The 23,576-nt window shown below is 38.1% G+C and overlaps 1 protein-coding gene across 1 annotated transcript in view; it reads left to right on the plus strand.

Moving 5' to 3' along the window:
• Positions 1-22,595, plus strand: part of GNA13 (G protein subunit alpha 13) — a 42,189-nt gene extending 19,594 nt beyond the window's left edge. The window contains exons 3-4 of the mRNA XM_063120048.1: positions 15,632-15,682; positions 17,545-22,595. Of these exons, the coding sequence (XP_062976118.1) occupies positions 15,632-15,682; positions 17,545-18,117 (624 nt within the window). The 3' untranslated portion in view covers positions 18,118-22,595. The remainder of the gene's footprint in view (positions 1-15,631; positions 15,683-17,544) is intronic.
• The last annotated feature ends 981 nt before the right edge of the window (positions 22,596-23,576 follow it).

Raw genomic sequence — 23,576 nt, forward strand, 5'->3', positions numbered from 1 at the left:
GAGATGAGAGAGGAAAGATAGGAAGAAGCTAGACAGTGAAAAGCTTTGTAGGTCAACAGGAGAAGTTTATATTGGATTCTGGAGTGAATTAGAAGCCAATGAAGAGATTTCAGAAGTGGAGTAACATGGTCAGAGCGGCAAGCCAAGAAGATGATCTTAGCAGCAGATACCACTTACCATCTAATGCTGAATGAGAATATATTCAACTACAACACGTTTTGTTGTCTATCTATAAATCGTAAGTGATGGGTGTTTCAGCATCTCCTATATTATTGGAAGAATTAATTGGTCCTTTACAGAAAGCTAACCCTACAATAGCTGTTTTTAAGTGTCTTTTGGAATATAACAGTATGTTAGAAAGGAATGGAATAGAGAATTAGAATGCTCTATACAGCCTAATCAATAGGAAATTTCCCTAGCTTCCATATGTACTATTTCTATAGATTTAAAATTGAGACTAATTAAACAAAAACAATGTTTTGTGTATACAGAGGCTTGTTAAGAAGCTGGCTAGCTCTGCTAGATGCTAGTGATGTGATTTGGACGATGCATCGCTGAAGTATATGATGTGGGCATGCCCTGAAGTGGATTCTTTCTGGTTGGAAATTGTCTGCATAAATTATGTTCTTGAAAAACCTTTGTTAGCCCTAACAGTGGAAAGAGTCTCATACTTCTAAGCTTGGAAGGATAAATAACCACCACCTGACATAGCCTCGTGTGGCGCAGAGTGGTAAGTGGCAGTTACTGCAGCCAAAACTCTTCCCACAGCCTGAGTTCGATCCCACCAGAAGCTGGTTCTTAGGCAGCTGGCTCAGGTTGACTCAGCCTTCCATCCTTCCGAGGTCGGTAAAATGAGTACCCAGCTAGCTGGAGGAAAGGTAACTGCAACTGGGGAAGGCAATGGCAAACCACCCCACTACAAAGTCTGCCAAGAAAACGTCAGCGAAAGCAGGCATCCCTCTAGGAGTCAGCAATTACTCAAGTGCTTGCACGAGAGGTTCCTTTCCTTTTCCTTCAACACTCAACAGCCCAAAGATCTTAATGCTTTTGCTGCATTTGAATGGTTATCCTAGAACTGTCAGTTTTGTCTGATTGCTTATATGAATGTATATTTAAAACAAGTGTTGGATATGTTTTAATTAGTGGTGTTGTGAATATTTATTGAGAATGGATATCTTTTTTTTTCTTTTTCTTTCTTTTTTTGCTGGCTGGGAATTATAGGCGTTGCAGTCTAGCACATCTGGGGTGCCTGGTTAGGGAAGGCTGTTTTAGAGTGTCCCCAAAATAGAACCCACGTTGGACCTAAGCAGAGGGGAGCAAAAGTCTGTAGAGAGTATTCCCACCCAACTGGCTAGGAGTTATGGGATTTGCTGTCCAACACAACTGGAGGATGCCAGGTTGAGGAAGGGTGCTCTACAGTGTGACAACATTGAGAACTGGCTTTTTAATGTTATAATATTGCACATATGTATGTCAAATAGTTGTGAGAGATGCCAGTATGGAGAACATATGAGAAATTAAAACAATTACAAATGCCAGATAGGTTTGGCACACCAGTCATTTGACTTGTCAGATATTGTCAGGTTACCCCCTGTTTGATTGTGGTCAAATATTCCATAAAGCCAAGGTGTAGGTGGTAGTTTACTTTTTTAAATTTTCATTATGGTATACAAGGGCAGAATTGGGGGCTACTTGTCTCCTAGCTCTGCAGTAGTCGGAAGCAGATCAAGTAGCACAGCAAAGCTTCTCCTACTGACCAGTTGTAAAAACTAGGAATTTCCAAACATGAGCACACGTAAAAGTCGCTGATTGGGTTTGGACGTGGTGATAAATCACTGAGTTAAGTAAGCCATGGTGACTTATTTAGCCCATCATGGCTTACTGTGTCATGTCGTGGTCACAGTGGATTATTTTGGTTACCTACAGTTGCTTGGCAAGAGTGGGCAAGACTGCTGCCACCGCTTTTTGGTACATGCAGAGCTTTTTCTCCTTTGGGTGTAATTGTAGACGGGTTTGATGGTGCATCAGGTACTTCTTGACTAGGGAAGTTTGGTACCAATGCTGCATACTTCCAGTGCTTTAGGGCCACCACACCCTTGTCAGGGTGAAGTGCTGAATTAACCTGTCTCCTCTCATTGGGCTGTTGTGGAAGGTTATAACAGGCTGCTGCAATGTTGTCAATGGGAGAAACAATGCCACTCCTGGGGTAGGAGGATTGCAGTAGGACCGGGTGTGGAGGGGTGACTCAGATTACTCACAGTAGTTTAATAAACTACACACAGTGGCTTATTTGTCTGATTGTGAGGGGGATAATAACTTATTTTCAAAATAAAAATATGTTTCCAAATATCTATATTTTAGATATTTAAAAAATTATCTCAACAAATATAAAGATCCTGTACCTAATACCTTTAAAGGTTATGGTAATTGCTATATTTTTTCAAAGGTACCTGTTGCCTCATGATGTTAATTTTTTAAAATAATTAGTTCACGTACCAACCTGTTTATGATTATAGTGTCTTTCTTGCTTTAAGAGTTAATCCTTTAAAAATACTTTATTATTTTACATTGTTTTACTAATGTTTGACCACTGGTCATTTGAACAAGCCCAATGCCAGATGACAGAATGAAATCTTTGTACTTCTGCAATTCTCAGAATCATCCCATGTTTTACTTTTACTTCCTAGCTTTCATCCTTCCTCCCCAGAAAGTAATTACCCTGTTTCCCTGAAAGTAAGACATCCCCCGAAAATAAGACCTACTTCCAGTTTTGCCTCTCGCTGTAATATAAGGCATCCCCCCGAAAATAAGACCCTTTTTTTTTTGTTCAACAATAAATGTGTACCGTATTCTTCTTCATGGAAAAATAAGACATCCCCTGAAAATAAGACCTACCGCATCTTTGGGAGCAAAAATTAATATAAGACACTGTCTTATTTTCGGGGAAACACGGTAGCAAAGACTCAAAGAAGTTAGTTCTGAACAGTATTTTTAAGGTTCCGTTCTAGTGTGGCTTGTTGTTGTTGTTTTTAAAAAAAGTTTTGGTGCAGATACAGGAAATGCTGAAAAGAGGAAATAGGATAATTATAAGCGGCATGATCATTTGCTAATGATTTAGATGTTCTTGCTAGAGGGGTCGGCTGTGATTTGTATGACTGAGATAATGTCTCATTTGATGGCTAAATCTGGTGTTACCTTATTTAACAAGCCAATTTGATTAATTTGATACATTGGTGAATGGCAAACTATACTGTACTGTACTTTGTGTATATCATCAACTGAAATAAGAAAGACAAATTTACTTAGAGCAAGATAAGGGGTTTGTAATTGGTACAAAAATGCTGAAGATGAGAGGAAGCTGTTTTAAGTTCATTGATATAAACTTGATAACATGACTTCAAAATAAATTTAAATCAGGTTTTATATTTACTTTAAAAATGTAAATAGTGAGTTTATCAAATATTAACCTAGTTAATATTAATTCTAGATATAAGCATGTTAGCCTTAGGCTGTTGTGGAGGGCTAGATTCCCAAAATCCAGGATCTAGATATGTGAGGTGGAAGTTTTTTTCACTAGTATTTTTTTTTAATAGAATAACTTCCATTTCTACAAATGCATGGTTTATTAAATCAACTAGTAACAATGAATGGGTGCATCGGGGCAGTTTCATAGTTGTAATTTTGTCTAAAATTAGTGCATTAGCTCTTTGCCAAACCTTCATTTTTTCTTAACCTTTAAGCAATGAAATGTTATTGGATTGTCAGGTCTTGAAATACTTGGAAATCATTTTTATTGAAATAGTTCTATGTAAACATTTGAGTAAAATGTTTAAACTCATTTAAGTGTACATTGTTTTTATTTCCTAATCAAATGTTTCAGTGCAACTACTTGTGGCCATTGCAAAAAAATTCAAATATTTATGCTGCCCTTCCAATTAACATGATGTGCCTTTTAATTTGTTTCACTAAACAGAAGTCAAAATTGAACCCTCATCAATTTAGGATGTTGTAAAAATTTCCAGTTGAACATTTCCTAAATACTCTACATCACTGTCTGAATCGTAGCAGGGCTGTGGAGTCGGCACATAAAACTTCCGACTCCTTTAATTATATATCGATATAGGAAATAAATTTCCTATATATTTCCTACATCGACTGCAAGCACGCAACTTTTTAGAACCGTAACCTGTTAAAACCCAGGTCTAAAAGCTATAGCTAAGACATTCTGGTTTTTTAATTTTATTTATTAAAGAAGCCCAAAAATGAAAACAATGAGGTTATATTTTTATTTATTTATTTAATTGCATTTATATCACCCCATAGCCAAAGTTCTCTGGGCGATTTATCAAAAGGCTATAGAGTATAAAGTAATAGGATATGAAACTATAAAAGAAAATCAGGAACAACTTTCTCTACTAGTTCAAAAATTTAAAGTATATACTTTGATATCAAAGTCAAAACTACAAAAAAGTAGAAAACAACTGAACACCTAAAACAACTTAACAAATGACCATTTTAAAAGAAATGAACTCAGTTAGGTACATAAGTAATATAAACCTTTTTTGAGATTAAAGTATAATTTGAATATAAAATTCAAGTGAATATACATATTGCAACTCTATATACAATTTAAATTTATTCGGAGTCGGTACATTTTTACCGACTCCACGACTCCGACTTCACAGTCCTGAATTGTAGTCAGTTAAAAGAACTGAAATAATTCCTTTGACTACTGCAGATTTGTAAGTAGCCTCTTGCCTAGTTATTTGTCTGTGACAAATAAAAATGTCTTTTATAAATTGATTCTTCATTTAGACCACGTTTGTTTATTTTTATTTATTTAATAGATTGATTACTTAAAACATTAAAAATACCTAGTGGTTACAGGCATAAAGTACTGTAGTTGGCTTGTGTATTTTTTCTGTGGGCAAGTAAGTTTTGAAAACTTTTTGTGAGGCTGTTTCACAGTCTTCTCCAGTGAACCAACTCCTCGAAAAGGGCTTACATTTGTTCACTAAAATAATACATGTAGTTTTCAGTATTCTAATGGATTTGGTGCCAAATAGAGGCAAGAGTTGGATAAAGGGTGAACAGTTTATTGCAGTGATGTCAGCATTTGCTTAGGAGATGCTGTCACTAATAGTCATGCATCAAATAACACATGCTGCATTAAAAGCCTTTGCAGTCTTAAATAAGTTTGCTGGATTTGGAAAACATCGTCAATATACCGAGCCCTCTATGGCTTTAGTTTTTTCATTTGATATGAATGTAGTAGTAGATCTTCAGATGAGTGTCTTTCTTGCCTGACAGAATCAAATCTTCCTGCAACAAGAGTAGCACATCTTACATTGAGTATTCTGCTGCTCACTTGCAAAAAATCTTTTATTAGAAGCTTTTTAGACATTTGGAGCGTTCATATGCATGCAGGAAGGGGTAAATCAGCTTACAGTACACAGATAGTTACTGTTGTTGCCTTTTAGCAAACTGAAACTGAGTTCTGCAACTAATTTGCTAGATGTCTGATTCAAATGGAAATAGGCTAGACTTGTGTAAATGAATACAACATTTAAGGGGGAAATTTCTTTGGATGTGTCATCAATGATCTAGGCTAAGTGTTTCTTTCATAACTCATCATAAACCAGCACTTGTCTAACTGTACTAAAATATTTGCTTAAACTTTCTTCAGTTGATCACAAGACAACAGGAAGAGCCACATGCTATCTAAATACAGCCTTTCTGAAAATGGAATATTTACTGATTATGAATCAGTGTACTTCACAGTGAGCATCTGTAGTTTACTCAGATCTCTCAGTTGGAAAGAAGACTGATGCCTGTAGCTGAGCTTGGCCCTGGAAAACACTGATGAATTCAAAAAGAGAGCAGATGTTCCATGAGCATTCATAGGCGCTGGCTGAAGGCCAACCAAAAGACAGAGGGACTATTTTAATTTTGTACCCAAGGTACAAAGATGTTATAAATCTACTCTGCTATCTTAATGCATTTATTCATATATTTTATTTATTTATTTGTTACATATTTATACTGCCCAACAGCTTAGGCTGTCTGGGCAGTTTACAATTAAATCCACGATGTGACAATCCAATTTAAAACTTTAAAAACACATAAAACCAGAATAAGTTACAGTCCAGGGAAGGCTTGTCTAAAGAGATATGTTTTTAGGAGGCATTTAAAAGATACCATAATTTCTGCCTCCTGAACCTCACGAGGGAGAGTTTTCCAGAGAGGTTCATGAAACTTTTGGTATCAGTGTTTGGTTGCACAATCTCTGTAATCTACAGGAAACACCAGAGCCCAAGTCTGTTTGATTCAAGAGTGTTAACACACTGCTGGTGATAACATCTTACAATTTATTTTTTGCTTTATTTGATTTAAGCCCTCCCTTTTCAACAAAAAATGGCACTCAGGGTGGCAATGCAAGTAAACCAATGTGGGGTGTACATCTAAAAATCAGACGCTCCACACAGAGAACTTAAATTTGACATACACCTTCTTTACATGAAAATGACTTATGTTATCAATTGACTTAAATTGAGGTTTTAAAGCCTTTGATAATTTGATTAATGCATAATGGATTTTCAGAAATCCAGAAAGGGGAAGTCCTCTGCTACTCCTGTGATTTTTTGGGGATGCATTTAAAGAAGCACTTCTAAGAGACAAAATTTCAATAGTAGAAGTGGGATTAAGCAGTAGAAACAGAATAGAACACTCTGCTTTTCAAAGTGTGGTGAATGGAAACTCAATACAACTTTTTTTTACCTGTGACAACTTAGTAGCTCACATTTTGAGCAGCAAAAAATGACGTTTAAAGAAGGCATTTGCAATGCTATTCTTATTTGTTGTGCTATTTTCCTACTTTCCTTGTTCTTGTGTAACTTTTACAGTAACATGCCTATACCAATATACCCTCTGATGCTCCTTGTACCTTTCTGCCCACTAAGAATAGAAGAAGTACCACTAGATTTTCATTCTAGGCAGTGGATATGGATGTGATTCACTCTTCCATTCATTTTGGCAGGGCTTGCACTGGAGAAGTATTTCAGTGGATTTCAGTAATGTGGAGAAATATCTGAACCACATTGCTTGTAGGACAGCCTTCCCCAGCTTGGTGCCCTTCAGATGTGTTGGATTGCAACTCCCATAATTCCTAGTGGTCCAACACATTTGCAGGTGCCAGGATAGGAAAGGCTGTTATTGAAGGATGTCTCTCCTATGTTCAGAACACTACTTTCCTGACAATGCAATATTATGCATATCTACTGGGTAGTATGTCCCATGGAGTTCAATGGGACTTACTTCTGAGTGTGTATAGGATTGTATCCTAAGTTTCAGAAGCAATCCTGGGATGAGACATTTAGGAGTGTCAGTACATCATAGTTTGTTGTGCATATTTAATTGTGCTCTCTGAGTTGTGGCAACTGTTGTGACTGTGTTAAACACTTCTGACACCATAGTCCACCATAATATTGGGCGGAAATGAATGTATTCACTTGCAGGCTTGTGAGATTTCATGATACAAGTCAAGTTTCATAGATCCTCATAGTTAACTGTCTGTTCTGAAACAAAACTTGAAAGTGACACGAATACTTTTTTTACCAATGCATTTTATATTTTCTTTGGCATTTAGAATTTGTGAATTAGACTGCTAAAGCAATTACAAAGATGTACAAACCCTATTTTTCCTTTACAAAGTGTTCCGTTTGGTATCCCAACTACTTGTATTTGGCCCTCTGCCAAATACAAGTATCATTTTTGACTTAAACTACAATGTGGTGAGCTTAGTAAGATAATGACATGGAAAATAAGTGTAATCCTTCATGTAACCAGTTCTTGTAGGTAAGATCTGTGGTGGTAGTTTCCCAAGTTACAGAAGACTTTCAGGCATAATACCATTTGGGCTTGCAAAATTGGTCATGATTGTTCTGTCTTTGATATTGGTAGAACATGGTTTGCAATGTGGTTCAAAAATCAGCATTTAATGGTATCCTTGGTCATGAGAAACCTCAACTCAGCTCCCTATTTTACCACAGAGATCTTAGTGACCTCAAGCAAATTATTGAGTGGTTGACTTCTTCCTCTTCAAAGGTGCAGCTGAGATTTAGCGAAATCCATAACTTTTGAATTATTACCAGTCTAATCTTATATATGAGTTCAGTGGAATTTACTGCCAGGTAAGTGTGTTTAGGATTGCAGCCTAGGATTCTCTTTTGAAGATAACATCTGCAAAATGAAGGGATAGCTAGACTTGAGCCCATTCTCTCTGGCTGCCCGGTTTGCTTGGAATGCTCTTCCAGAGCAACTACGTATCACGAGTTCCATTGTAGATTTTAAAACGCATTTGAAAACTCATTTGTTTTCAATAGCTTTTGGTATTTTAGCTTGATTTACTGTTCTTATTACTATGATTTTTCTGTTATTTCTGTTATTTCTACCTCTAGGCAGGGTATCACGGTTTTATTTGTATATTTTGTACAGCACCAAGTACATTGTTGGTGCAATAATAATAATAATAATTAATAATAGAAGATGAGCTATATCCAGATTGTGTAAGCATGACTTTAGGAAGGACAGAAAATGTTTTGAGTGCTCTTTGTATTTCCATTGTGGAAGCTCAGAAGGTCTGAGCTTTGGTAGTATGTGATGAACAGGTGATTATATTATATATATGCCAAACCCCTTAAAAAAAACATTTTCTGAGCACCTTGGAGAACTATTGATGCAAATATAACACCGTTTATATTTGGCTATGAATGAGATCCACTCCCTTATAGACAGTTCCCAGCAGAGTACAGAATTCTTTCTAACAGTTCTTAACTTTCCTTCAGTTGTGCAATTTAAACCAATTTCCAAACTTTGTTTTAGCTGGGAAATTCATGGCACTTTAGCAAGTGAATTAGGGGGTTGAGGAGCAACAGATGTTGAGATGAAGAAACTGAAGTGAAGAAATACTATGTCCTGACTACTAGAAAGCCCCATGAGTCCCCTTGACTTAAAACTGCCCATACTTGCAGGTTTTTATTTATAACCACAAGGCTACAAACTTACACTTGGAGCTGAGTTCCACAATGCAATTGCAGTCATGCTGATTTCTAGGCAGTAGATCAGTTACAGCTATGCCTATTATGGGATGAATTCATCTGCATGTTGGTTGTTCAATGGATAGTCCCATAGGCTAAACACAGCTATGATAAAAATGCAGTGCAGATGCAGAATCACTCTGAAACAGTGCTGTAGCATCTTTAAACCTAATTGGCTAAAAGTTACTTTGTTCGTAAAGGAGGCATCAATAGTGGTTGGTCCAATGGCTTCTCCTGTCTTACAGTATCAGCACAACCAGAAGGTAACACTCTGACCAGAGATGAGGGGCTCTTTCCAGTGGTGTCTGAACACTCACAGGTCATCCTTCACCTTCAACATAAGAGGAAGGCGAAGGGTGAGAGAAGGAAGAAGCATAGTGGGTCAGCATTGCCAAAGCTCTGGCATGTTCCAGCCAGTTACACAAACAGTGGTCCCTGAGGGGAGTCTCTTTTATGATAACAAGGAGATTCCCCTTCAGTGCCGTTTGCATATCTTCCGTTAGCGATTCCTTTCCACATCCTCTCCAGAGGGATTCCTCTCCACTTTCTCTCTTCCCTGTTAGTCTCCTAGTCAAGGAGCAAAGCATGGAGAGGGCCCACGGAGAGAGCCCAAGTATTCGCAGTCTGCATAGGGAACTTCTACAAGCAGGAACTTCTGTGACCCTGCACCATTAGATGCCTGTTTCACACCAAATGGAAAATGGAATGGAACTCTTATCGTGAGTTCCTTCTGATTTGATGTGACAGAAACATCCAAGCCATACCCTTACTTATACATGTAGCTGATACGCACTTAGTCCAGACAAAAATCTTTTTAATCATTTTTTATTAGAAGTTTTAACAAAATAAAACAAAAACCCAATAAAACAAAAACAAAGTGCCACTACATACTTCAAATGTATTTTGACAGTTTAAGATCTTTCCTCACATTGCTGTTTCATCTACCACTCTCCAACTTATGCTAAGCCAAATTGCGGATAAAGGAACAATTCTACTCTGTTTACTCTATATAATTAGGCGTCTGTGTTTGTAGTCCATCTCATACTGGGCAATGGGATGGAAATGGGGAAGAGTCTGGTTGTACTGGGTCTGCTGTGGAAATCTATCTCACTTTCCTGAACAGTGGGAGGAGACAACCAACTATTGAATTCTTATATCACAGCAAACCATGGGCTGTTGGCTGTTGCCCAGACACCTAGAAAAGGGTGGGGGGGAGAAAGCTCTAGGAATGGACTTTATGATTATTGTCATAGAGGCCTTGTCCTAGAGGATCCCTGGAACATCCTAGGAAACAGTGGTTGAAGGCTTCTAACTGCTTCTTAGGATGCTCTAGGAATCAGGTTTCCCTATTCTTTTTTTCTGAAAAAGTTCCAGGTAAGAGAGTGTGGGATGTCAGCATAATTCAGAAAGAGTGGATTAGAGGAAGGAGAAGGGCTTGGAATCAGGATTCCTGCTTGGTTTGAGAACTGAGTTTTCTGGGTGGAGGGTTGCCTGGCCTCTGAAACACTATTGGAAGACAGGAATTGGATTTGAATGAATGGGGTATGTAGGTGCATTGTATGTTGTATATGAGTTGTATGTGCATGCACATGTATGTGTAGCACTGCTACTCTAAGAGACACCCATTGCAGCCCTGGGGCCAAAAGGATTGTGTATCCTTGCTCTACACACAACATGGATTGTCTAATTGGAGTAAACAGCGTTAAGAGAAAGCAGTAGTGATTATGTGGCTATGGTTGTAGATTTATTGGACCTCACCCAAGTGTATTCTGCTGTTTTGTGTGGATCGGGAGACATAATTTTAAAACTTTTATGATTATGGAAAATTGTTGTTGTTGTTTTGCCTTTTTACTTTAGCTCCCGGGATATGTTGGATGTGCTGGCTGATTTAAGTCGTTGATCCATTTGATTCATTCCTAAAGGCTACCATGAAGTTTTGTTGCAGACCTTCATTACTGTGCATTTTAAGTGGGTGTGGTTGTTTTTTGCTGATTATAAATACCTTTGAGGGATTTTTGTTGAGGACTGTATAGAGACTGTAGAATTAAGAATATATTTTAATTTGTTTAGGTTTGTGATTGGAGTAGATGCAGTTGTACCCTAAGGCCTTGGCTACCAGTGTGGCATATGGTGTGCTGTAGATAGTAGCTTGAGATGGGGATATAATAACCATTGGGCTTGTGATTATAAAGTAGCATTATAAAATTTTACTACATTGTCCATAAAACTGAATTGTTGCATGGACTGGTAAATACTTGGTTTTCATAGTGAGATGGAAGTAATTTAAATCCTGGAAGAATGTCTCCCAAAGATAATTCATCAATATATACTAAAAAATAGGAGTGCAGTGTTAAATTACCTTCAGTCACAGAGGAAGTTGTGTTCCAGTTCTGAGTGCTGTTACGTAATACCTTAGTCTGTTGCAAGTTCACATGCAGTTTATATGAAAACATTGTTTATAAACTAAGGATAACAGTTCATTCATCTGATGAAGTGGGATCTAGGTCCATATAAGCTGGTACTATGATAAACCTTGTTAACCTTAAGGTGCCACAAGACTTGGTTGCATGTAACATTTTTGAATAGTGTCAGACTGCCAGTCTAAAAGAATGGGAGTCATTGAGATAAAAGCCTCTCAGCAGAGTACCACAGAATTGTGTGACCTGGATATTTCTATTACCTAAAATTATTAGAGAGAGAAAAACACTTGGGATCAAATTACTGTGAAATGCAAGATGTATACAAGACTACTTTCGTTGGGGTATGTATCTGCATATGCGAGAGAGGGAATGATTTGGTTTTGATGTTACGATAACCCATGATGGGTTAATTAAACCACTGGTTTAATCAACCCATTATGGGTTATTGTGTCATCTGGGGGATATTTTTTAACCCATGATGGCTTATTTGGCCAAAATAGCCCACTCTGATAACTCAGTCTGCAAAGTGGGTTATTTAACCCATCATGGGTTATTGTGCTGCATAGCAATCACTATGGGTTATTTTGGCTGGCTACAGAGCTTCGCAGCAAGAGCAGTCAAAACAGCTGCTGCTCTGCTCTTTGCTGGCTTACTGCTTAGGAACATGTTAAAGGGACCAAGCGAGCAGTGTAGAGGAAGCAGGGTATGAGGTTTGATCCTGATCCTGCAAACTTGCAAGGTGTTATAGGCACCTCCACCTTTTTCATCCACCTGAGATTTTCGCTGCTTTCAGAGCTAGGCTGCTGGTTTTTCATAGTGCATTGGGCAATTTCTGCTCTAATTTGGCAGGGTCCCACAGAGCTGAAAAAAGCAGACTAAACCTCTCCCAAGCTAGGCAGGTACAACAGTCACACTGCACTCTACTCTGCCTTATTTTCTGACAGTTTGGGCAGAGTTCCAGCAGCCTGCATGAACCTCAGCCTGGGAGCATTGTTCTCTGCCCCCCTCTGTTCCGTGCTCTGTGGAAAGGGAAAGCATGGTGAGGTATCCTCGGAAAAGAGCATTGTCTGGAAACCTGAGTAGCCAGTTCTCCACCAACAACTCTGCTAGCTTATTTTGCCTCTAAACGATAGTGGAAAGTATCCTAAGAATTTCCATGTAACTAGCCAAATCTGTACATCGTTCTCTATATACTGAAATACCTACATATTGAAATATCTGCACAGTCATATTATCCACACATCCATATAGCGATTTATTTATTTATTTTATTACATTTTTATACCACCCAATAGCTGAAGCTTTCTGGGCGATTCACAAAAATTAAAACCACGAAGAACATAATAAAACAACCAACAATCTAAAAACACAAATACAAAATACAGTAGAAAAAGCACAACCAGGATAAAACCATGCAGCAGAAATTGATATAAGATTAAAATACAGGATTAAAACAGTAAAATTTAAGTGTAAGTTAAAATTAGGTGTTAAAATACTGAGAGAATAAAAAGGTCTTCAGCTGACGACGAAAAGAGTACAGTGTAGGCGCCAGGCGGACCTCTCTGTGGAGCTCATTCCACAGCCGTGGTGCCACAGCGGAGAAGGCCCTCCTCCTAGTAGCCACCTGCCTAACTTCTTTTAGCAGAGGCTCACAGAGAAGGACCCCTGTGGATGATCTTAAGGTCCAGGCAGGTACATATGGGAGGAGGCGTTCCTTCAAATAACCTGGCCCCAAGCCGTTTAGGGCTTTGAATGTTAGTACCAGCACTTTGAATTGGGCCCAGACCTGGACTGGCAGCCAATGAAGTTGTAAAAGGACTGGTGTAATGTGGTGTCGCCGGCCAGTCCCTGTTAGTAAACGGGCTGCCCTGTTTTGTACCAGTTGAAGTTTCCGGACCGTTTTCAAAGGCAGCCCCACGTATAACGCACTGCAGTCATCCAAACAAGCTATACATCTTTATATCTGTAAATCCTTATATCTACAACATTGAAATATCTACATGGTGATATATCCAAATATAGATATATCTATACAACAATTTAAACAAAATTCTTCTGATACTGGAATAGCTACTTCGGAGGAGGGGAGAATTGCAATTTAATGCTAACTTGAAGTAATGGCTCTTATTGGTTGTTTAGAAATGCAGAACTGAGTTCCAGTAAATCGGAGGAGTAGAGGATAGAGATAGATAACAATGTAGTGAGTGTAGTAAATGTGCAGGGGTTTGATGGGGGATCGGGTCCTTCTGACTGGGAGATGCTGTGTATGAAGATTTGTCTTGATCTTGCAAATATCCAGTGCTTCAAAGGTGAACCAGCACCATTGCTAGGGCAGGAGGACTGAAGCAGGGGGTGGGATGTGAATAAAATTACACAAAGTAGTTTAATAAGCTACTCACAGTAGCTTATTAGCCTGCTTGTATTGTAGGGGATCATGGGCTATTTAAAGTAAGCTTATTAACCTATTGTGGGCTACCATGACGTCTGAACGCAGCCAGTGTCTTTTTTTTTAAATGCCAGTTGAGAAAAAAACACCTCATGCATCTGATGAAGTGCAGATGTATGCCACAATCAGAGTTACTCTTTACAGTGCCACAAGATACTTTGTTTTAGCTGCAACAGACTAACAGTAGCCCTTCCAGAATTATTTCACATATAACAGTCACTCAGTATCAGCCCCCAGCCTTCTGTCCCTACAGTTACAACAAATGCAGAGGCGTTTCTTAGCTTTATCTAATTAAAATCTTAATTTTACCTCGGTAAAAACTTCTTCTCAGTCTTCTGATTTAAAGCCTGAAGGTATGGTGAGTGCTAGCATAAGGTCGCTGCCCCATTTTAATAAGATGAAAGCAGACAAATATACTTAGATTAACAGCCTTTCAAGATCAGTCATGTATACTCCTACCTATTCTTTTTCACAGCTTGGGGCACAATCCTACCCATGTTTAGACAGAAGAAATCCTACAACTTCCAGCATGCTGGCTGGGGAATGCCAGAGATAAAAACTTTAAACAGGCCATTGGAGTCTGAGCATGCATGCTGTGTAGCCACAGAATGTAGAGTGACAATTGGGGAAGAAAAACATTATTGGGGGAGGAGTGGGATGCCCTGCTCGTAGAGCATGACTGGCTGGAAGCCTGAACAAGAGCACTCCTTTTAGGAGGGAGGATACACTTTGTTGCAGCTGTGCATATTCTAATAGCAATCAAGTGATATAGTGATCACTACTAAATCTAATATTAGTTGTATTCTTTCTTGAACCCCACCATAGATAACAATGGTAAAATTTGACTAATTGTACTTGTGCTTGATGAATATCTTGTTTGAAGAATACGATGAAACATAGGATAGCTTTTTCCAGTGGTGAGTCCTCTTTGCTATTGGGCCAGCTTAAGTAATGTGTTATGTACACAGAAAGGCCATTTGAAATACAGCAGGTTTCACAAAGTGCTTTCTTTAAAAGATGGAAGATCATAGAATCATAGAATAGTAGAGTTGGAAGGGGCCTAAAAGGCCATAGGGTGGATTCCTCAATGCAGGAATCCACTCTACAGCATACTTGACAGACTAGTCTTAAACTTCAGCCTCTGTAGCTGGTGAATTTGTACTTCCTTGACATTTAAATTTCTCCTTGCTACTGCCTACAGCAGCCTCCCCCAACTTAGTGCCCTCTAGATATTTTGGACTTCAGCTCCCTTCAGCCCCAGCCAGCATGGTCAATGGTCAGAAATGTTGGAAGTTGTAATCCATAATACAGGGGGTTTGCAGAAGACTGGCCTAGAGCAGCTTCCATTTATTGAAATTGGAACTTTTCATCCTTTAATTATGAATTTCAGTTTACTGAGCTTCCCTTGACATTGGCGTTTCAAGCAATGAGCATTAAATTATGCACAAAGGATTGCCAAGTTCAAAGTAATTTCCTCTATTCGTATTGTTTGTAAGCAGAACTTGTGATTGTTAATATGATTAAATTTCCATAGTTTAGATGGAACTTGGTTCCAAGTAAGTGTACTTAGGACTGGTGCCCCTATATTTAAAAAGCCAAATTCTCATTAAAATGCTCTAATTACATTTGATATCTATGGGGGAAATAACTGTACTCTTCCTTAATTTTAGGGAGAATCGATAAAATACTTTCTGGACAACTTGGATAAACTTGGAGAACCAGTAAGTTTATTCTCTAATTTGCCTTTTAAAGCACTAATGCATGCTGAAAGACATCTTGTTACTTATATGTGTAGCTTCAAACAGTTGAAAGTCAATTATGTTACAAATTAACTGAAATTATATGTATTAAAATAGACAAACAAGAAGAACAAATATATACATAATAAACATGTTTTGTCATGCTTAAAACACTCCTGATTAATAGCTAAAATTCACATGGGTGACATCTTCCTTTGTTGTGTACCAAGTGGCGTGTAGACCATGTACAGCTCCAAGAACTCACCCCAAATACTACTAATTTTTTTCCATGTTTCGTCCCATTCTATATGTTACCATTTCTTTGATCTACCTCTCATGGTTGAGTTGGAACTCATACTTCCATTGTGAAAGCATCATAAGCCTAGCAACGTAAAATGTTAGCCATGTCTATTGTTTATGGGCATCAACCCACATATGACATGGGTCCCCTGAAATTTGTAGGAGGAATTGTAGCTACCATGATGAATATGCGATGGGGTTGTGTCAAGTGGTCCAAACCTGGCCACCGTGATTAACCATAATGTTATGGTTGATGTTAATAACATCTATGAGGTCACAATTTCCATCAGGATTATTGAATTGTTCATGAATTCCACAAATGTATTAAAAAGATGGAAGTTAACCGTGTCATTTTTCAGACTGGCTATTCCATTTTTCAAGTCACTGGTTATTTCATAACTTCTTGGCTTGTACATTCTTCTGGATGCTAAGCAGTTTACATGTCTGCTTCTGAAAAATAACAGAATTCAAAAGGGAAAGATCATTGCAAACCTTTGTAGCCCAAAATACTGAATAGCAGTGAGCTTTCATTCAAAATTATCTTTAAATCTTTTCTGTAGTTCTTCGTTTGCTATAGATTGATTGATCCAAGTTAGCAGGAATACATTAGCATTTTAAGCCTACTTGTAGAAAGTGCTGTTAGAAAATCTCTCTATCTCTGTAGGGAAGAATTAAATTTCTCTTTACTTTTTATGAGCTTATTTAATGTTCTGCTAAAGGCACCCTTTTTAAATCTTAATAATATGGGTAGTTCTGCAGGATGTAAACAACTTGGTGCCAACTTGCTTATATAAAATAGCCTAGACCAAACAGTTCCCCTTTCCCAAATTAGTTTCTGCTTTCACTTTTCACTGAAGTTTTTTAACCAGTTAAGTGAGATACGGATAGAGAAATCCTATCGTGGATGGATGGGGAGAACTGAAGGTGGAGAATCCCCCATATCCAAAGGGATATGTAAAGAAGGGAGGGAAGAGGAGCAGTGTTTCACTGTTTGTCTTTGACTTTCCTGGCCCATTTTTCTCCCTTCCTCGGAGTTCTCTTCCATTGATTTCCGTGGAATAAATTAAACTATGCCAGCTCCAAGTTTGGTATAGATTTGCTGCCAGGTAGCAGGTGTGTCAGAGGAGAGGGACTGCTTTGGGTCCTGCATATCCTAGCCTTTCCCCAGTCCTCCCCCAGACACCTAGGAAACCCCCCCTCTTTTTTCCCTTTCTTTTTTTTGCTGATGTCGGAGATCTGGCTTGGCAAGGGCTCTGGTGGGTGAAACACCACCCACCCCCGCCCTGAGAGAGGGTGACCTGAAACATCCTATGGCCTTTAGGACACCGTCCCAGGAACCATAGGATTTCAGCCTTAGTGCTTATCATTCTCATACTTATTTCAATTTTTGATTTTGTGTTATTCACACACCTGATTTGCAACTCTTTTTTAAATGTTCAGGCAATGAAATAACTCTCCTGTTTCACACTTTCTATGGCATTTCATTTTAAGGTTCAATAATATACACAGTGGTGTTTTTAATTAAGGTATGTTTTTGTTCTTAGGACTATCTTCCCTCACAGCAAGATATTCTATTGGCACGAAGACCTACAAAAGGGATCCATGAGTACGATTTTGAGATTAAAAATGTTCCCTTCAAGATGGTTGATGTAGGTGGCCAAAGGTCAGAGCGAAAACGTTGGTTTGAGTGCTTTGACAGTGTCACCTCAATATTGTTCCTGGTTTCGTCAAGTGAATTTGACCAGGTACTTATGGAGGATCGACTAACAAATCGCCTTACAGAATCTCTGAACATTTTTGAAACTATTGTCAACAACCGGGTTTTCAGCAATGTCTCCATCATTCTCTTCCTAAACAAAACAGACTTACTTGAGGAAAAAGTTCAAAAAGTGAGCATCAAAGACTATTTCCCAGAATTTGAAGGGGATCCTCACAATGTAACAGATGTCCAAAAATTCCTGGTAGATTGTTTTCGTACCAAACGCCGGGATCAGCAGCAGAAGCCCTTATATCACCACTTCACCACTGCTATTAATACAGAAAACATCCGCCTGGTATTCCGTGATGTCAAGGATACCATCCTTCACGATAACCTCAAGCAGCTCATGCTACAGTGATGTGCAAAAAGACTTTGATTTGTGTTACTAGTTTACAGCAGGAGTTGGAAAAAACTGGTCTTGTCAGACCTGCTGCTGTTATAGTTATTGCCAATTTCTCTTGAAATTCAGGCTTTAATCTTTTCCACTGTATTTTCCATCTTGAATCAGTTTTAATTTCTTAGCAGACTTTCGTTTTGTAAAGCTAACTACAAGTTTTAACCTCTTCCATCTTTTCAGATTGATGAAGCCTGTACTCTTTTAACATCTAGTAACCTGTAGACATGCGGTTGAAAGAATTTACTTTAGAAACTTGCTAAGTTTAAAGCGGTTTGGCATGTGAAAGGGCTATAGGAAGATTTAATTCTGGACAGCTCTCCAAACTTGGCCAACCACCATCACCACCACCAATTATTCTGTATGGCAAACAGCTCTACTCTGTCAAATAATTAAGCTATATTTGAAGTTTACAAATGCAATTCTGGTCCCATGCCAATAGAGGGTGCTCACAAATGGTACCAGAAAAGAGAACAGTTGTGGTCTACTACCACTGAATATTTTAAGCAAATTGAATCTGCATAGGGACTTCTGGTCTTGATTGGTGATTTGTAGGTCATATGGTTTAACAAAACCTGTGCTTTTATAGTTTGGAACTAAACTAGCCTAAATCACAGTTGCTTGCGGCTTTCAAAGCTGTCAGTTGCTGTGAATAATCCATTGTTTAAGAATGCTCCTTGAATTTTTTGCTCAGTTTGCTCAGATATTGTGGTCGGGTAATGGTGGAAGCCAAGCATGATATGTGTTTCTGCTAAACAGTGACAGTGTTTATAAATGTGGCTTGTTAAACTAGTGTGGCAACATTGAGTGTACATGCAGCTGTAGTTGACACAGCACTGGCCATTATATTGGCCGGAAAAGCAAAACTTATTTTGAAAAGGGTTAAAGTGATTGAATGATCTCCAAGGAATGCCTTATTGCAAAAAGTGAAATTTTTAAAAGGGCTCCACCTTCCACCTCAATTTCTACGCACCGCAATAACTCAGCCTTGCAAGCAAACATTCATTGGAAATAAAATTTATTGACTCTTTTTTTCATCTCAATTGAGGATACTGGTAATACTTTTGATTTCTCAGGTATTGGTTTAAAAGCCCACATATTACCAGTTACTCTGGACATCCTAGTTTAACTAAAGTTTATCACAGGTGTTCTTCTGTTTAAAGCATAGCATAATATCTACAAAAAGGGATTGACACGTATACCTATTCTAATGTTTACTGCTATAAATGTTTCAATGGTTAACATGATGAGAGACTAGCATCGCAATTTACCTTTTCTATGCACAGACAAAACTTGGTGCATTGCTATTTCTCTCATTTGCCAAGTGCTACTATTATGTAATCTTTGTGGAAGGAACTTAGTCAGCAAAATGTCCATATTTTTTAAAACCAACCTAATTTTGCTACGTGTTAGATTCACGTAACCCAAGAAATTGTGCCAATTAAGTGCTTTAATAGAACAGGCTCAAACTTTCTCTGTTCTTCAGTGGGCCTAGTCCGTCTATTGTTCCTTGATGTAGGATCTTTTAACCTAAAGTGCCTCTTAATTTCTTATACTTGTAGTGGCCTTAATGAGAATCCCACTTTACCAGAGAGTGGCTTTTGCGAGGGGACGAGGAGAGCTCATTTGCCAGGGTAGACTTCCAGACACTGCATAGAGATGATAATTAACTACTGCATATTTGCTAGGAAATACAAAAAAAAGTTATGACCAGAATTCTAAATGTTCTAATAGACTACACATGTTCTGGAGGTATCATTTCTCCCAATCAAGCTTTCTTTCAGAATTCCCTCAAAATTTGTATATTGCGGGATTAGAATAATTTTTGCTAGATCTCTGCTAAATTGAGCTGGATGAGGAGATTGTTATCCTTGTTAACTGGACAGTAACTGTTTTAATCAGATTTCCCTACCAGTTTAATACAACAAACTATGATATCTATGTGAAACTAACAATGTATATGAAGAAATAAGAATAACCAAAGCTGTTTCACTGGCTCAGCTTTATAATACTGCTAATGGGGTACAGAGGTTACTCTTTCTTGGATAGAAATTTGTCATTGTCCTCTAGATTGCTACAAGAGCTCAGTGAAGAAGGTCAGTTTATTTGTTAAGGCAAATCTGTGCTTTGGGAATAAAATTAAAGATTTAAAAATTTGCAGTGGATTTACAAATGTGGCCTGTGTAAGGTTCCAATGACATGTGATGTGCAGTCTTACATGTATAATTTCCCTGCTGCTTTTTAAATCCAAAGCAGCTGTGGGGGGCTGCAAATATAAGTGGAGGAATTGGAAGGGGAGAAAAAGTTGCCTCCCCCCCCCACCTCCCCCGCAGCTTTTCCACTCAGTCTCACACTTACAGAGTGGCTTACCCCCTGCAGCTTGCAGGAGCAATTTTGATAGAAGTAGTAGTCAGAAAAGGAAAGTTTAAGTACCCCTTCCCTCAGCCATTTCCCCACTTAAACTCCAAAGACAGCTTTTGTTTTTTGTTTAAAAAAATGTGATGGGAAAGATGCATGTGACTGTGTCTTTTCTAATTTGGGCAATTTCTATGAAATTGGTATTGGCACCAGAAACATTCAAGCAGATTCTGGATCTTGAGTAAGCAGTATCATAGACTAAATTCTCACCCCACATATTCTAGCCTTAATCCTCAAGCCTAGGGCTGGTTCTTTCTCATTTCCTTCCTTTCCCTTGTCTTGTTAATCACAATCATGGTGGGTTCTAGGCCATAGGTCACCTGTCTATGGGCCCTGGAAAGCATTGGGACAGATTTTATTGTCCTTGGGGGGTCTATGGCACTTTCTGTAATACTCCTAAAGTGTTCTAATAATGCAACAAGAAATTGCAAAACACAAACCTATTGTTAACAAGAATAGTGTAGTCAGCCCTCTAAATTCACCCCAAGAATCCCTTTACAAAACACACTTAAAATATCAAAATGTATATTTTTAACATTTTAATAGACAGATTGGTGAAACCTTACATTTTTAGATGCAGTTGTTTCAAATTCAGGGCTTACTTACAGATGCTATTTTAGAAACATTTTTTCTAAAAATAATAACGGTTCATAAATCATGTTACAAGTTGAGGGATGATCTTTTTTTTTTCTTTTTAGTACTTTTAGTTTTCTTATTTCAGTGGAAAACAAGCTGACTTACCTTGCCTTTGAGTTGCATCCACTGATGGAAGACGTTCTGTCAGCATAACTGGGAAGAGGGCAATTCCCTTCTCCCCACATCTCTTCCCCCCACCCTTGTATTCTCAAAATGTGCTCTGAAGGACTGGGAAATCCTCTAGCAGATTTTGGGCCAGTGAAGGCAGCCAGGGAAGCACAGAGGGACACAATCTTCAGACTTCCACTAGCACAAAGTTGAATCTAACCCCATGGTTTTAGATTTTTACAAAATTTTACATTTTTAAGTCATTAACAAAACACGTTTAACATTCAACAAGGTAATTCATTTTATACACACACACGTCTTTAGCCTTGTGCCTTATTTTGGAGTAGCTCAGTATGAATAGCCATTTGTCAAGGCTGGATAAATCCTGTTTTCTCTTATTGTGAAGTGCAAGACAGGACTGCTCTACACTCAGACTTCCTGTAAAGGTCACTCCAGTGGGGAAGAACAGCTTGAAAGAGCCCCAAAAATAGAGTGAGGAGGTTTTGAGTAAAAAGCCAGGGTTGGCAGGGTGGTGGCAATGCTTCATTGAACCATGGTCTCCCAAAATACTTTACTCTCAATGTGAATTTGATTATCTTCTAAGGTTAGTTTAGAGACTAACCTTAAGCCTGGGTATCAAGGCAATAGCAGCAAATTTCTTTTCAAGCCACTGATTAGATTCTGTGTATGCTAGAGTCAATTGCTCACAAGTCAGCTTTAATAAGCCTTTCTCTATTTGATGATACCAAAAAGATATCTCTAAGATCAGACTTGCAAGAATTACACAACATTGTAATAGTGCCATTTGCAGTTTTCTTTATCTTGTACTTGAAAGCAAATTATTGCCACTTAATTGAAACTGCTTTCGTGTCCTTCAACAACAGTGAGAGCTTACATTCTATAAAGCCTTTCTCTAAAATATATATTTTGTAACAACCTCACAGAATCTTTATCTAATGAAACCAAGATTTGTATTAGCTTTGTATAAATATGGGGTGTTCTGTGGCTTTTTTATATGTGTAACTTTTGTAACTTTCCAGGGACTAAGAGAATCTGCTACTTTGTAAATTTCCCCCTAGCCTTTGTTCTGCGTTGGCGATAAATTATTTCTAAAGACGGTCTTAAGACTTTAAAGGCAGAATTTTAAAATGGTTCGATTACTAATAGATGAAAACCTCTTTTAGTTGTACATTGCTTTCTGTACATACTCTGCAGGTGTTCCAACCATTAATATTGCCTTATGTAAATTACTGACGGTAAATAAACAATATACATCCTCACTATGTATATGGAATTTGTATCTTTGTGCATTTGAAACAGGGTTGTTTTAGCTAGCCAGCCATTCAGTCAATCTTGACAACTGTCTGACTTTGAATCAGCAATTAAAATATTACTATATATGCCGAATTTCATTTTATTTGGTGGGGCTGCTTTAACTCTTCAAGCTGCAAACACCAAGGAAACAACTGTGTGCATTGTTGACAATGGAAGAATTGTTGTTCTAGACATAACACACTGTCTACAAAATGTAAGGGAAAGTTTAGTATAGACCAAGCCTCCACTAAAGAACTCAGAGGAAAGAAATAAAGATATTAAGGGTTGGAAGATCCAATGTTGAAACATTGGAAGACTTTTGGTGTGCAGAACTTAGAAAAGAGCAGAAGCCTCAGAAATCTAGGATTCCCACCATAAGGAGATTTATTTTTCAATTCATGAATGAATCTGGTCTAACACGCTGCTAATGTTCAGTTGAACTGCTGGGCCTTGTTTTGATTTCCATATCATTAAAGGATGTATCTATTTTAATCACTTTACAAAATTGTGATTCGTCCCTTCTACAGTCTGAATGGAAGTGGGCAGCCTATCTTGTACTCAGCTGGAGCAGTCCAGAATTATCATGGGATAACTAGATATCCCACATAGATATGATGCTATGGTATTTCAGTTCAAACGGGTCTGTGACTTCTGCAAAGCGAATATTGCATGTACTTTTCATTGTGTTTGTTTTTCTAATGGTTAAAATTACAGTGTTCAGTGGAACTTTAAATTTCTTTGGAGGGAGGGGTATGTTAAAGAGTAGAAGTTTAGAGTGGGGAAAGAAATTATTGCTTAGTTCTAGAATTGACATTCTGCAATCCAAGGTGTTTTTGTAAACATGGCTGCTGAATTCTGTAGTAATTAGTTGCAGTTTCTTCAGGTCCTTGCCTTTAAAGCAGCAACAGTATAGAGTCTATAGACACAGTTCCAGGCCGAATGAGAGC

The sequence above is a fragment of the Elgaria multicarinata genome, chromosome 3 (assembly GCF_023053635.1).
Source record: "Elgaria multicarinata webbii isolate HBS135686 ecotype San Diego chromosome 3, rElgMul1.1.pri, whole genome shotgun sequence".
In the NCBI taxonomy this organism is placed as follows: domain Eukaryota; kingdom Metazoa; phylum Chordata; class Lepidosauria; order Squamata; family Anguidae; genus Elgaria; species Elgaria multicarinata.